The 16,521-nt window shown below is 28.6% G+C and overlaps 4 protein-coding genes across 4 annotated transcripts; 2 read left to right on the top strand and 2 right to left on the bottom strand.

The window, feature by feature from the left end:
- Positions 1–856: 856 nt before the first annotated feature.
- On the bottom strand, positions 857–3,589 carry LOC113556976 (ubiquitin carboxyl-terminal hydrolase calypso). The gene is made up of 3 exons (XM_026962223.1): positions 2,621–3,589; positions 1,715–1,988; positions 857–1,656 (listed from the first exon to the last, which is right to left on the bottom strand). The coding sequence occupies exons 1-3, from the start codon at positions 3,539–3,541 to the stop codon at positions 1,331–1,333; spliced, it is 1,521 nt and encodes a 506-aa protein (XP_026818024.1). The 5' UTR covers positions 3,542–3,589; the 3' UTR covers positions 857–1,330.
- Positions 3,590–3,758: 169 nt separating this feature from the next.
- LOC113557389 (nuclear envelope integral membrane protein 1) lies at positions 3,759–7,510 on the top strand. Its single transcript, XM_026962876.2, has 8 exons — positions 3,759–4,024; positions 5,102–5,235; positions 5,303–5,522; positions 5,615–5,781; positions 5,848–6,063; positions 6,916–7,025; positions 7,087–7,251; positions 7,310–7,510. Exons 1-8 carry the CDS (start codon positions 3,958–3,960, stop codon positions 7,473–7,475), a joined length of 1,245 nt encoding a protein of 414 aa, XP_026818677.1. The 5' UTR covers positions 3,759–3,957; the 3' UTR covers positions 7,476–7,510.
- A 219-nt stretch (positions 7,511–7,729) lies between these two features.
- Positions 7,730–9,589, top strand: LOC113556919 (aldose 1-epimerase-like). Its single transcript, XM_026962149.1, has 6 exons — positions 7,730–7,882; positions 7,936–8,098; positions 8,308–8,678; positions 8,747–8,988; positions 9,055–9,430; positions 9,500–9,589. Exons 1-6 carry the CDS (start codon positions 7,730–7,732, stop codon positions 9,587–9,589), a joined length of 1,395 nt encoding a protein of 464 aa, XP_026817950.1.
- Positions 9,590–10,350: 761 nt separating this feature from the next.
- Positions 10,351–13,326, bottom strand: LOC113556837 (protein RFT1 homolog). The gene is made up of 9 exons (XM_026962011.1): positions 12,777–13,326; positions 12,494–12,696; positions 12,242–12,431; positions 11,858–12,085; positions 11,519–11,791; positions 11,205–11,461; positions 11,008–11,136; positions 10,826–10,946; positions 10,351–10,656 (listed from the first exon to the last, which is right to left on the bottom strand). Exons 1-9 carry the CDS (start codon positions 12,834–12,836, stop codon positions 10,516–10,518), a joined length of 1,602 nt encoding a protein of 533 aa, XP_026817812.1. The 5' UTR covers positions 12,837–13,326; the 3' UTR covers positions 10,351–10,515.
- Positions 13,327–16,521: the final 3,195 nt, after the last annotated feature.

Genomic DNA, 16,521 nt, shown 5'->3' with positions numbered 1-16,521 from the left:
GTTGTAAAAAATTTAATTACAATATATATTTTATGTATTAAACATAAATATATATATTATAAGACTATTACAAATTAATATGAAAATAAAATAAGAGATAATAACAAACAATATAATTTAAGAAAGTGAATATTATATTGGATTGCCAATATTTTAAGTGGATGATATAATAAAGGTGGGCATAATATTAGATTATATGTGGATTATATATAATACTATGGATTATCATGATTACTGATAGAAATTTGGAAACCATTCTGAAGAGATCTTTAAATGAATTTTATATGATTTTAGTAGGTGTACAATAACTATGTTTTTTAAAATTATATAATTAAAGCAAAGATTTACATTTAAACTGAAACTTTATTTGTCCTTAACCTTAACTTATTTTAATTATAATAATATGGTTAAAGTAATACTAAAATTGATAACTTAATTGTATAAATTTATTTTTTTTCAATTAATTTGATTATGATTGTGATATAATGGCGATTTTTAAATTTTGTAATACAAAATAAAATGTACAACAAAATTCTTATTAAACAATCATTCATATGAAAATATTTATTTATTTTTTTCAAATTTTTCAAAAACCAAATTATTATTGTGATTGAAATATTATTCTTTTTATTGTTAAAGAATTCAATAAACTTATTATATTGTCCTAAAATGAAATATTTTCTGAAATAAGACCATCAGTTTTTTTTCACTCCTGCTCAAAATTTAAAATACCTAGAAATATCTATAAATTGTAAAGAAAATAAATAGAATTTTATGTGGATACAAATTTTCCAAATAACAATAGATGTCTTTAATAACTTAATGATAGTATTTAGAATAATGCTGTAAATGAAACATTTGATTTTAATTAAATAAATTAAAATACTTGTGATCTACTATAAGTTCTTAATAACATCCAAATGTTCAAACAGCAACAATCAAACATTCATATTATTTGATTTTTGAGATCTTTATTTAACTGAATCATACTGAATCTGATAATTCATTCATAATTTCATCACTAACCCCATAGATTTTTTCAAAAGGAACAGCAAATATTAGTTTTAACTACTCGTTTCAAATTCTTTAAGGTATTATTAATGACTAATATAAAATAAGTTAGTATGTTTTAGTTTAACGACAAAGCTATTAAATATGTTATAAATTGCTTATTATATTTAAAAACTATAGAATGATAACAATGTTAATAGCAGTGATGTATTATAACAATATAAATAGCAAAATACCTATAATAGGTATAAAGATTTACTTCCACCAATATGACATGAAACACTCAAGTGAAATATTCTCGAGTAATAATAATGACCTGTCATGATTTACGTCCTTTTTTAGTAGCTGTCTTACGTTTTGTCCTGAGTCTTGTTGTAGTTGATGAAGTATTACTTTTTGAATTTGTTTTATTAGATTTTGATTTCACCTGTGTTTGATTTGTAGATTGAGATTGCACAGAAAGTGAAAGCTGCGCACTAGTATTTTTTTTTTGTGCACCCAAATGTTGTTGTACTAAATCAGGTAGTATACCTTTTTGGGCTAACATAGTTAAAAATGTACATATAAACTGATCGTAATTATGTGTACGTCGACAATCATCAATTTTATATTTATTACGTTTTTCATTCTCTTCTCGTAAGATACCTAAAAAATTAAATGAATATATAGCTTGATGAATGTTTTATTATTTTTATTAAATTACCTTCACTTATGTTTATTTCAAGTTCTAAATTTTTCACTAGAGCTAATAGGTCTTTAGGAGAAAAAGTATGATTAGATTTTAAATTATTTTCTAATGGTTGATCATTATTATCCTCTTTATCTGAAGAATGACTTGAAGGAGTTTCCCATCCTTTAGGCATAGCTCCTGCTTCTAGACATACACTTTTTATGTCTTTTGGATTGCCATCACCTTCTGACCCACCACTTGATGATTGTACATGAATTACTACAATATTATTTGATTCTGGACACGTCTGAAAAATTATAAAAATCTAATATAAATGAGGAAACAAAAATATTTATATAGATTAAATTTAAGTATTATTTCAACATAATTTTAGATTTTGCATGAAAAAAAAGCTAATTTTATAACATATTGAATGATTCATTTTGAAGACAATTTATGTTTCAGCAGCATTAGGTATCTTTAGAAAATGTAGCATTTGAGGTAAAATTTGATTGAGATAGTGAATTAAAAAATCTTTAATGGGTTTAACTTACCGCATAATATTTTTATGTTTATTAATGTATGGTATGTATTGTGATTCTTTGTTTTACTTCTGTTATATAAATATTTCATATGAATATATTATTATATAATTTATACTGGTACAAATATATAATACTTTATACTGATTTTAAAATATATATTTTTCAATTTGATTTAATAAGACATGTTAAATTTTTGAATAAAAAATCAGCCTGAGGCTGAGATAATTATTATAATGTGTCATTAAATTATCTATCGTACATTTATGTAAAATTTTAACTGACATTCTCATCATAAGGTAACAAATAATTTATTCTGTATGTTTAAATTAAATTACACATACTAACTATGTTTAAATTTTTTTTTTTTTTTGAAGATTGAAACAAATCATATCACCTTTTCTTCATTATAGTCTTTTGATGTGCCAGGAATGGGTGAAATGTCTTTTTTAACACATTTATTTGGCGATTGATCATTGTCATTGGTTTTTCTTTTTTTTTCAAAGTCATCTACTAATACAAGTTGTTGTAAAGCTTCTAATACAATTTGTCTATTTGTTTTGAGCATATTTAATTTGTGAGTAATAGCCAATCGTTTATCAGGAACAACAGCCATTAGATTGAATCGTATATCACTATATTCAGCAGCTGCTCCAAGTCGATCACTTATAACTCTTCTAAACTTTTCAGTCCAATCTTCATCTTCAGCCCAGGGTCCATGGTCCATGGGATACGGTTTCAATCCATCTAATTCATATAAATGACCGTTTATTGGCACATAACTGACAAAGTGATATGCCTCACCGGTAAACCGCCCAGTTGTTAAGCCTGGTGTTTTATCCATACGTGGTCTACTTTTAGGCATAGCGTGTGAATTATGTGCTCGTGCTAATTCAGGAGTGTTACCAATAGCCCAACCTTTATTTTCTGGATTCATACCTCGAGTATGCTCCTTAAGATGTCCTAATGTCTCACCTAAATGTATATCTGAACAGTTCAGCAAAACAGACAGCAGGGCATGAGTAGCACAACTATTAGGTATCATTTGTTGAGCGAAAAATATACTGTTAATAGCATCATCATCCTTGACAAATATATCAGTTTGGTCTACAATTTTTCTGCGGCTACGACGCTCCTCAATCCATCGGAACAAAAATATAAAACCATAAACTGGACTATCTAATGGTTTTTGAAGGTCATAAATCTCTTCTAACTGAACTCCTTTTACTCCAAAATCTTCTAAAAGTAAAGTAAACAAACCAGGATCGCTTTCTAATTCCAACCATCCTTGAATGAGCCTATGTAAGTCCACTGGCATTTTAACAAAGTTAACATAACAAAATAATAAAGAAATTTAAATTTTGAATTTCACAGAAATTATTATTATCAATTATCAAACATCATCTATCATTTATCAAGTACACAAATCTTGATAACGCATAAATCATTCCATGAAATTTAATATAGGTTATGGTGGTTATGGTTTTAAATATTATTAAAGTTCGTTATTTAAGAACAACAAAAAAATAAAAAGTGAATTAATAAAAATCATAACGTTTTGACTTTTTGTCATGATAAAAATATAGGTAAATTGTCGTGACAATGTTACTATTTTTATTGAGCTATTTATACTTTATGACGACAATTAACTTTAGATTTTTCTTTATCTGACAAGAATAATTACATTTTCACTAAGATATTCGTTTGTAACTAGTAACTACTTCAAATTTTAAAATGATGACATTAAAGACTGGTTTCTTATTTCTCACACTCATATCTTTCATTCACTCAAAACCAAACAGTAAGTAATTGGTTTTTTATTAAATACGTTAGATACTCATAACTTAGTTGGAGTGAATTATAATCTTTAACATGTAATTCGTTTTAATTTATTTTATCTATGATTTTTTACTATCACTTGATAACGGCATGTAGATGTCTACAGCCGGAATTATACTTTGAAAATACTGATTTTTTTAATTTTTAATTGTGTATTCTTGTCAAAAAAATAAGAATCAAATACAATATCTTTAAATAAGAAACTCATTAAGGAAAGTCAGGATAAACAAAATTAAAATTACTGTATAGATATATTAAAAGACAAAACTTGTCTTTCTATAAATTTGATAATCTATGTTTGTTCCTTATAATTAAGGCCTATTATTTCAAGTGAATATTTTGATTTCCTGCTAAATCCCTAAAATATTATATTCTTTATTTAAATCTTAAATTCTACCGTTTATCTTATAACATGACGTTATTTGTATTCATATTAATTACAAATTGTAATTTTGAACTATAGGTACTAAAGTCTCAAAAGTTGATCAAGAATTTTTTCCACATTAAGTTTTTAGTACCACACTGAGTGTTCTGTTCAGTTCAGTTCAGTAATTGAACCATCCATTTAAAATGCAATAAAATTCAAAAATAAGCCCCTCATAAACTAGATTTGTCACTTTAAAAGATTACATAGAGCGGCATTTTTAACAATCTACTGTATATTTTACCTAAATTATATTAAAACAGATTTTAAAACTAATTATAACTAATAATAACATTATTTATTATATTGTATGTTGTATTATTGTTAGGGGATGAGTTGGTTGAGATTCTTTGCCTGACAGACATTTTTGGCTTGTTACCTTTGTTAGATTTATTGAATTTAAATCTGAGTAAAAACAATACTGTTAATACTAAATTTAAAATATAATTTGTTTTAAATTTTATGTTATTGTATATTTTATTAACTACTTAAATATAACAAAAAAATTGCCATTTCATTGACTTGATAATTTAAAATTTATTGAGGATAAAATAAGTTTAATCTCATACTAATTTGTTACATATTAATACATTTTTCTAAACAATATTTATCCAGGTATAGTGTATCCAGTCAATGCAGAAGATACAAAAAATTGTTGTTCTTCATCTGAAAGAACATATTCATTACCTCCAATCTATTGCTATGCAGGAAATGAGAAAAGTATACTTAACGTTTTTCAAACAATTACCGTATGTTATATTAAATTATTCATTGAAAAATTATTAATAAATATTAATTATATTATCTATTGTACAGGTGGATTTAATAATTGAAAAAACAGATGATTTTATAATATATCAAGGAGTAGATCAGTATGCAGTTGAAGAACAAATGCTATCTGATGAAGCTATATTATCTTTGAACAAAATAATATCCTATGTTTGGAAACGAAAGGATTTCAAATTGGATCCATTTCAGCCATCTTGTTTTAGTATCAGAACAAATGCCGATTTTAAAATAATAACTCACTCAACTGGTAAAGCATTATAATATTTACCTATATGTATTTATTTGTATCATAATATATTAGCAAACATTAATATTAAATATGTACTTATTTTTTTACAGCGTTAGATATTAAGAGACTGGCAATGTTTATAGTTGGTATTTTTCTATTTGGGTATTCAGCTAGATTAAGCCATAATTCATTGTTTTATTACTTATGTGGTATTACAGTAGGCGTAACTGCTTCATTTGTGATTATAATATTACTCATCAGTCGATTAATCCCTAAAGTATGTATATTTTATAGTCATTTTAATATATATATAATAACATATTGTTGTTACTTTTTTTTTTAGAAAAGAATGATGGTGGGATACTTGGGGGCAAGTTGTATGTTAAGTCTCTATGCTATTCAAATGTTGATAGAGAATCTCAATATGATATTAATGTTGTATTATAAGTATATATTGGGATATATTGTTTTTTCTATGTTGGTCAGTTTTGTAGTTTGCTATAGATATGGACCAGTAACAAATCCAAGATCCATCGACCTTATAAGATGGACATTACAAGTAATTATTATATTTATTTTTAAGGATAAAATGCATTAATACAACAAATCAAATTATTAATTATAATATACAAAATTATCAAGATAAGATATTAATAATGAATGTATAAGTCTTATATTGATGTATTTTTATTATATAAAAACACTTAATATCGGGAAAATCTTTTCAATCTTCTTTGATGAAAGTTTTTATTTGAAAATTTAGTTCTTAAATTCCCTGTACTTTACTTTTCTTAATAATAGGAAAAAATTAAAAAAGCATTCCAAAAAAACAAATATTTCCCAAACCCTTATTTTCGACAATAACAATTTTGTTTAATGTAAATAAAGATTTTTTTGTTATTTTAATTTAATTCAATAAAAACTACTGATGTAAAGTTAAAATAGATTATTTAAAACAAATAAATAAAAAATGTAAGTGTCATCAATGAGTCCCTTCTTGAATCAAGTTATTATTTTTTAGTTTATTTCATGGCTTATGTTTTTATCGTCCCTGCAGATATAGATTGCGTATTAATTAATAAAGAAAAATAGATTAATATAATTGAAATTAAATAATAATATTAATGGTTTTTTTTATTAAACTATTTAAGTTATTTTATATTTTATAATAATTCATTAGATGTTGAACTTAGAAATATGACACATTCCACATTTATAATTTTCCATATAAATTGATATCAAAATATTTATAGTACATTTTTATAGTGGGCTACTTATAGACATTTAACATTTTTTTTTTTAGTTTAACAACCAATTTTTTTACTGTCAACATCATCTTGTTATATATTTTTCTACAAATTAAAAATCATCAACATTTATCTGTATTATAATGATTATTTATTTTATTCAGGTAATTGGTTTGGCTTTAGTTATATCATGTAGTTTTCATTTAGAAGCAATGGTTTTTGTGGATATTTTAAGTATTATACTGTATTACACAAAGTGTTCACTGCCTTTTGGGTAAGTTAATAATAATAGTTAATATTAAAAATTTGGTAATCTAATACTTTTTATGTTGCAGATTATTACCTAAAAGAAAACCAAAACTTCGATTATTATCTGAAGATGAGTATATACAACAATCATTGATCGAAACACCTAAAGCACTTGAAGAACTGCGAAAATACTGTCAAAGTCCAAATTGTGATTCATGGAAGGTTGTGAGCAGGTTACGTGATCCTAAAAAGTAATTACAACTCAGTGAATCAAGATAAAATGTTAATTAATTTTCAAAAATATTCTAGATTTGCAGAATTCATGGAAACGTCAACTCATGTTAGTGCAAATGCAGTTGATGAGCACGAAAAAGAATTGGAAGATTATGAAACAGAGTACAATGAATCAGTTTCAGACAATGATACTTCTTCTGACGATATAAAAAAATTAGAGTATACGAGTGATAGTGAATAAAATATGATAACTTACTTAATGTATATAATTGTAAAATTTTAATTTTAATATTAATATATTTTTTTTTTTTATATATATATATACAAAAATGTAAATAACTGTGTTGTTATTCTTGTGTTATTAATTTTTTTTTTTTTTATTGGCCTTAAAATTAAAATAGCAAGCAACTAAATAATTAATATTGTTTATTCTTATTTTTAAGCTACATGTTGTTATGCACATAATATACTTAATAAAATATTCTTGGCTTTAAAATGAATAATTCTAAAAAATTTTCTTCTGAAGCTATATTGTTAAATCCAATTAGTGATGATATATTCAATGATTTGATTTATGAAACAGAAGAACAAAAAAAGAGTGTTTATAATACTGATCTCATCATAGTAGACAACTATGGATGCATAAAAGTAACTGTTTTTCTAAATACCTAGTTCAGAATTAAACTTTATATCTTATAAAGGATGATAATGGACAAAGTGTCCAAGTGATTAAATATACTTTAAAAAATGAACAAAAAGCTGTTATTGAAATCATTAATTATGGTGCTACTGTTATTTCCTGCTGGGTACCTAATGCACTAGGCGAACTAGAAGATGTTTTACTTGGTTTTGACTCAATTGAAGGTTAGTAATATTATAAAGTGAAACTTCCATTTTACAAAATGTTCTGTAATATTTTTAAGAAATATAACCTTCATTGTTAATAAATAGTGAATACGTAATTCTATTTAACAAATTTTTTTTGTTGCTTATTCGACTTTGTTACATGGAAGTTTCACTGTATTATGTAATTATTTGAAATACAGTCATCATTATATAAGTGTGTTGAATAGACTATAGATTACAGAACACCCACTCCATTGGTGGCACATTAGGCAGAGTAACAGATTATATCAGTAATGGTCATCTTGAAAACGAAAAAGGCGAAATTTATGAACTTAACAAAAATCGTGATGGTCATCACTTCAACGGCGGTGAAAAAGGATTTGATAAAGTCATGTGGGATGGGTATGTGGCGAATGGTGAACTAGTATTAACATATTCAAGTAAAGATGGCGAAGAAGGATATCCAGGAACATTTCATGCTCGAATAACATTTCGTTTGACTTGCAAAAATGAATTAGTTGTAGACTATGTTGGTATGACATCAAAATCAACTCCAGTTAATATGGCTTTAAATATGTTCTTCAATTTAGCTGGACAAGTAAGGACTAAACTTAACTTCTGGTTTAATATTATTTTATATGGGAGAACTATAACATATTATTATAGAACACAGGAGAGTCTGAACTAATGAATCATTCAATAATGGTCAATGCTGAAGAATATATGGCAATAAAAGAACCAGAAAGAAGACCTGTTGGTTTGATCAAAAATGTACATCGTACATGTCTTGACTTGCGTGTACCAAGATTATTAAAAAAAGCTTTTCCCATAGTTCCTGGTTTTGGATATAATCATACATTCAAATTGTTCAAAGGAAAAGAACGTAAAGCATTTAATTTAGCAGCCAGGTAAACAGAAATACAATTCCATTGCTCAAAATATTTGTTTGTTGTATTAAACATTATTTTATTCAGCTTAGTACATAAACAAAGTGGTCGCATGTTAGATATTTATACGGATATGCCTTGTGTCTATATAAATACGGCTCAGGATTTTCCATATTATGGTAAATCATTACTTAAAGAAGAGGTTATGAAGGTAACTGATATAGAAGCACCATTAGCAAAATTTAATAACTATGAAGATGAACAAGAGAGTTTTATCTCTGATGAATATAAATTTGCAAGTGATGAAGAAGAACACAATTTAGATTATGAGATGAAAGCGTCTTCGACACAGATTGACTATGTCCAGGAAATCAAGCCCATCAAAGGGAAATCGAATACTATCTATAGCAAACATTCTGGAATCTGTATACGTCCACAACTATTTCCAGATGCTGTTACACATGTAATTTTATTAATTATTGTTACCTACTTTATACAACAAAATTTATTTCAATATTTGAAACTGCTTTAGAAAAACTTCAACAGTATCATTATCAAACCGTCAAATATGTATAGTCAACAAGTCATTTATAAATTTGGAGTTATTGTTTCAACTGATTAAGATATTTTTCAAAAAATAATATAGTTTACTGAATTGAAATAACATATAATCTATTAAAAATAAAATCAACAAATTAACAATGATTATAGATAAGTCATTAAAAAACGGAGTGTTTATATAATATTAAAAATATATATTTATAAATAAATGTATGTTTGCATCTAGACTTGGAAAATACTGAACCAATTGACACATCATTTTACACACATTTCTTAAGACTGGGAATATTATTTTTCAACTCTTATAAATAGCCATAGGAGAGCTCTATAGTTTTGGCTAACGAAAATTAAATTTTTTTTGTTTGTAACTTCAAAAAACAACGTGACAGACTGAAGAAAATTTCTAATTGTTCTTTGATATCAAAAAATTAAGAGTAGTTTAAACCATGTCCATAAATATACCAAGTGCTTTATTCCAATCAGTCATAAGTTGATTATTCATGTTGTTCAAATTTTCTCACAAAGCAAGATTAAATTATTATTAAAGAAAAGTTATTTTGATGAGTAAATGTAGTATTTCCTGGCTCAATTTTTCTAATATGAATATTGATCATTGCTTCCAAACTTATAGTAAAATAAATTAATAATAATCCATTATTCAGTATCCTGCAGCAATGACATAAGGTAAATTAAATTCACAGATCATTGCACACATTTACCATGTCCAGTTGATTATATTTAAGTCAATAGACAACATTGGGTAATAGTTAAATGTTTATTTTTTATAAATATAGAATAATACAGTATATTATTAAACACAAATTTAAAAGTCAAGTATATTATACTACAGAGAATTGTATTAGAAATGTATACTATACAATTGATCAATGTACCTTTCAGTTTAATTGATCTTTAAATTATGTCAGTTGAAAAAAGAAAATTATAATTAATAAGATTATAAAGTGTAACATTTTTTTGGGAAGTAGTTTAATTGTGTTTTGAGCAATAAACTTTTTTTAAAAACCTAAATGTAGACATTTCTTCATACAACCAAACTGATGTTGTTAATAAAAACAATGCCCCACCTATTATAATATGTGTGAGTTTGTTTTCTTCGTAATATTTTGCCTGAAAAATAATGAAAAATCATTTTAAATTTTTTTATTTGAATAAGCTAAAATTTGCATACTTGTAGTTTTTACTTAAGATAATAGCAAATGTATGAAAAATGTATAATAGTATAACAATTTTATATTTTTTTTTTTTTTTGATACCTGATCAATAAAATAATGCTCACCTCAGAATACATTGTTATAATAGTTGACATCATTAAACAACAAATGAATGATTTTTTTGGCATTAATCCATTAAGTGGATTATAATTAGTATTTTTATATTGAGATAGAATGTACCGACCACTAGAAAAATTAAACATGATTAATAATACTTAACACTAATAATGATGAAATTTGTTTTTACCATTGGATGATTCTAAACGTGAAATTACAACAATTTGCAAAAATAAAACCAATTCCGCCAAAAAATGTAGAAAATAACAGAGAAATAAATAAAAATATCACAGATAATATAACCATTTCCACATTGTATCTAAAATTTAAAATAAAAATATACATATAATATATGATTTAAGTTAATAAAATAAATTGTAAGCAAACTTGTTTAATTCAGCAACGTTCATGGTAGCTGCTGCATAACATTCAGTGATACCATTGACAGCTAAAAATAGAATGGCCAAACAATGCATTTGTAACAGCACTGGTCCAATTCCAGTAGCCAATGTTGATCCTCCATAAAGAAATAATGTTAATTTAGCATATGCTTGTCCAAAAGATAGTGCAATTAGACCAATAGAGCTGTTGACACGTAACAGGCACTCCAGAACGCTAGCTGCTTCTTTTATACGGTTAGAATCCTAAGACATTGTCACCGTGACATTTACTTACAATAATTCATGCATAACACTGAATACCTGTTTGATTTGTGTTTGGATTGGCACTTCTCGTTGAACAAGTTGACTAAAATAGAAGTATGCTGCTGTTTCAACAGGTTTGAACAAAAACCTAGCAGCTAATGAACCCAAATTGTTGACAACGTCGTATACACCTTGTTGATCAAATTTTAATGTATTAAAGAATGTCATAACATAACGTTCACCATCAGTCAATAGTTGTTTCATAAATCCCTGTTTCAAGAAACTCCACAACAACATAAGTAGTGAAAAATCGATACATTCTGATAATTTCTAAAACCAATTTTTATTTTACTACCTAATGTTGATTTAGATATTTAGTTAAACGTGTACACTTACTTTTCCACTAAAATTTGGAAAAAATTCCCACATGGTTTTGAATGGAAAATCTTTTTTATTTTTTTTAGTGTAATACCAAAAATATACGTAAAATGACATTGTATATGCTATGACTGATGCAAGTTGTGCAAATGAAAATGCTAGTACAGCATTCTGACCACTCCAATACAACACCATTGTAGTGTAAACGATTGTACGAACAGCAATGTTTATTATTTCTAATACAACCTAAAATCTGTTCAGTTTTATTTACAAACAAAACAACAATAAAAAAGAGCCCGTTGTTTGCATTATAGCTCAAAGGGATCTTTTTTTTATATCCAAAATCTATTGCATAGGTACCTTTATAATATAATATATACTAAAAAATATTTTTTTAATTACCTGTAGCTTGACAAATAAGAACGCTTGCGCTACAATATATAACTGCTCACAGCATAGTTCAATAATGCAACTTATAATAATTGACCATACACCAAATTCATAATAAGTGGTAACAGTAATATCAGGTTGGCTTAGTAATCGAAGCCAAATATAACCGCATATTCCACAAATAGTGGCACATAGTGGAACACTAAAAATAATATAATATTTATGTATTATTGAAATTTTTAAAGAAAATCAGATAATCCATACGAGAACCAAATGAGATTGATGACTTTCAGCCAATTATGATGCAAGGTATCTGTTAAACATGCACGACGAAATGCTTCTCTACTTAAAAACAAAATTGTTGACTCGAGTAGTAACAAACGGACATTGGTAATTCCAATTTCATTTTGAGAGACATGCCGCAACACAAAAGCGTTTATAACAAATGTCAAGCATCGAAATGCAATCTAAAATTATTAAAAAACAATCAATAACAGTAAAATGTAATTTTAAATATTGAAATAATGGATTTAACATGTGAACTAACTTGCAAGAGTATGTTGAGTGAAGCGTTTTCAACGCTACTTTTCAAGAAGTTTTTCTTCATTTTAGCGTTTATCAGTTATCAAAATATTAATATTGTATGATCACTACATTTATTTTTTGTGCATAAATTCGATAAAAATTTAAAAGTGCGAGTACAAATTACACACATAATACCATCTTAATTATTTATCATTTATACAATGAACACTGCAAACTGAGCAATAGAATTATTAATAGAACGATTTATAGTTCATCTCACTCGATGGACAGAATTTAGTATTATGTACAGGAATTTGGAATTAATTTATTAGTATTTCAGTTTTAAATTTAATAGGTTTATAGTTTATATACTATGTGTTTACAGTGTATTTTATTGATTAAATGTTTTTATAATTCTTAAATTTAAGATAGTTATTGAAAGCTTTTATATAATATGTTTTTGCCTGTGTGAAAATGTGAATTTTGAAGAATCCAGAACATAACATTGAAGATAGTTTCGGCGTAGAAAAACAGAATAACTGTCGTCGGTCGTCATTCAGAAGTCCGTTCGTTCCCCGTAGGTTTGGTTCTCATCAGTTATCACTTTCTGATAAGAAACTACACCAATGCGGATTGATATCAATCCATCTGGATTATAAAGTAATACAACATAATATTATGTTGGCACGTTCCGAACGTTAAGCTGTGATTGATGATTAATCTATACTTAATCAATCATGCATCTGGATTGATTAATAAACTATAAAATTAATTTAATATATAATAGCTCATCCACTCATCGTTGAGTTTTTAAATAAAACTCCTCTAATTTTGAAATGTTATTAATTTTAAATAATCAACTATATTAATATTCGTTATACATTAACGAAAAAATTAAAGTGATAAGTTCTAAACTGCTTTGTATATAACATTACATAATTATAGTGGAATAAATTTGATTATTATTTATTGTATAGGTATTACCTCACACCTCATCACAAAGTTTTCACTTTTATAATGCCATTTGTGATATTTCAAATTAAATTCTATAAGAAATTCTTATAATGTTTTCCCTCTGTACTTTCCTTCGTATCGTCCGGCTATCCTCGCAGACCACGGTTAACTCGTTGTCATATTTTACCAAAATAATAAGTCTGTGAATTCATTTCGCTTCTATACTTAATTATTGTTGATTAAAGGATATTTTTGTAAAAGATATTTTATGTTTACGAATAATTCATAAACCACTATGGGTTTGGGTATACCGTATGAAATTCTAAAACTTTGACAAAGACGTGTGAAAACTAAAATAATCTTATGGTTTTAATAAATAAAACGAGATTAATATTTCAACCATTTTTATACTTTCGTAATATATTGTATTTTAGAAATATAGAAATCCAACAACCTTGTACATATTATACATGGGTAAAAAGTGAATAGCCACTGCATACTTCAAAGATGTCATTGTTAGGTACGTTTTATTAAATAATAAGACTAGATATATTAAAAATAGTAGTTTTATAATTAATTTTAAAATTCATACACAGTTAGTCAGGTCGTGCACAGGCTTATTCTGATGCTCTCGAGCAGTTCGCCAAGTATATAGAATTGTCCCCGAATTGAAGCCGTTGATCTTATACCACAATCGCGGTAACAGTTAGTGCTGTAGAAAAGAACATTCCTTCGATACCAGTTATAATGACGTATTGCAAGGTCAAGAAAGGTAAGGCAGGAATTCTGCCTGACGATTTTATGTGCGTAAACTTATTACCGTATGTCCGTATTGTTTGGGAATTCTGGTCGTTTCATAGATTCTATTCGGCGCAAAGATGACTGTGTAAGACTTCACGAAATTTTCGGGAATGATTCATGTACTATGCACATCTTTCACGGATACAGTTCGTCGAAAGCCCGTCGAATAACTCGATAATGTCAAAGGGTCGTATTTCGGCCGGTACGATCAACCGAACTGAATCTTTGACAGTGTTCATATTTTTATTTTAAAACAAAATTTAAGATTATTTTTGAGAAACGTTTTAACACAAACAAATCACTGTTGGTTCGATCTAAGCGGAATTTTCCTGCACTGTAGTTATTACACGTTCGTTGGCAAAACCATTTTTACTGATCTTCATAATTATTAGTAATACAAACATCGCAATACCCGTCGTCTAAGAAATTTTCGAAATTTTCGTCGCCGATCACGGACGAAATATATTTTGAATTCATTTGCATTTCAACAGTCCGATACGTTCAACATCATTACTATTTTTTCTCCTCATAAAATCACATATAGATATTATACACAAAATGGCTCTTTACACAGTGCTCTGCTTTATAAAATTTGAGTTAATTAATAACGGCTTTGGCATCATCCACGACGACGATATTTCCATTCATTTGGTACGTGCTTTAGATGTTATTCAAAGAATGATTGTACTACGCATGGAGAACAACAGCGGTAGATCTGATGCGCACACATACACGTCGTCAGCAAATATTATCGTAGAAATCTTACAAATCGGCATGGGTGAGCCAGAAGAAGAAATTAAGACACTGGATTTCGAGACCGTAAAGTTGGTGGACACAGAAAATGTTCAACTGCCACTCTATGAAGACGCCATAGTAAGCGATGACGTGGACTGCCCGGTGGTATACAAGAGTTGTGGGAGGAGGTGCGTGTCCTGGCAGGTAAGCCTGATCCGCACGTAGTGGTGACAAACGAAAGCGTCGATCCGTTGCCCCGTAGAAGGCGTTTCGCATCTACGTGGAAGCGGATAAAACGCTCCGCTTTACCGCTTTACGTTTGTGCTGCGGCGTGCGTTGAGACGGCGTCCGCAGACACCACCGCCGAAGACATCGGTAGGACGACGGTGACGAAATCAGGTAAAGTGGGGGGTAACATGTTTTCCGACCACTCACGGACAGTGGACACGCGGGTGTCGCGGGCATCGCGAGTTCGGTCGCCGATGCGATCGATCACTACGACGGTTTGACGGGCGCCCGACGACTTTCGGTTCGTGTGCGGAACGATGATGGACGTTGACGACGACGAACGGCTAGCGGTACCAACGCGAGTAGCGATCCCGTCCCGTTGGTACCCCTTATATGCATCTGACTGCGGCGCAGGCGACGACTCGTTACAACGGAGGCGGCAGAGACTTTTTGGCACGAGGTGAGTGGCGATCTATTGTTTTGAGCCAGGAACACGGACGTCAGCGGCGCCGGGCCCGCGGAGACTGTGCGTTTCACAGGGTTTGGTAGCGCGCGACTCCGACTGCTACCACGGATGAAAGATGCGGTCAACCAGGTGACACGTCAGTGGTGAGGGGGAGAGCACATCTGCAGGACCGCGGTGCGGTCCTTCTACTATCTTTTCGTCACGAGGTGAACCGAAGCCGGCCGAGTCGCGTCCATCCGGTGGCCGCCGGTTCCGCAGGCTCAAATCTTCTTCGCTCGCCTTGTGCCGTTTTGGTGTTTGGTCTCCGTCACTCGTCGAAGAGTCGTCGTCTCTGCACCACCGTCTGACGCGCGCATGACATCGTGCACTAGCCGCTCGCTAATAATTTTTGTTTCATTTTTTACACTTTTTTTATAATCAAAATGTATTATGTTGTTTATCTTTAAGACAAGCTTCTTTGTTTGAAGATAATTGATTTTTTTTTATTTACATCAATTATATATACCTTAATTTGTTATTAAAATATGAATACATTGAAAATCATATTTACTATTTACACAATGAATTACTGTTTTATATTTTA

This window comes from Rhopalosiphum maidis, chromosome 1, assembly GCF_003676215.2.
Source record: "Rhopalosiphum maidis isolate BTI-1 chromosome 1, ASM367621v3, whole genome shotgun sequence".
Classification (NCBI taxonomy): Eukaryota; Metazoa; Arthropoda; class Insecta; order Hemiptera; family Aphididae; genus Rhopalosiphum; species Rhopalosiphum maidis.
Note: the sequence above shows the minus strand (reverse complement) of the source record. Positions and strands in the feature narration are given on the sequence as shown.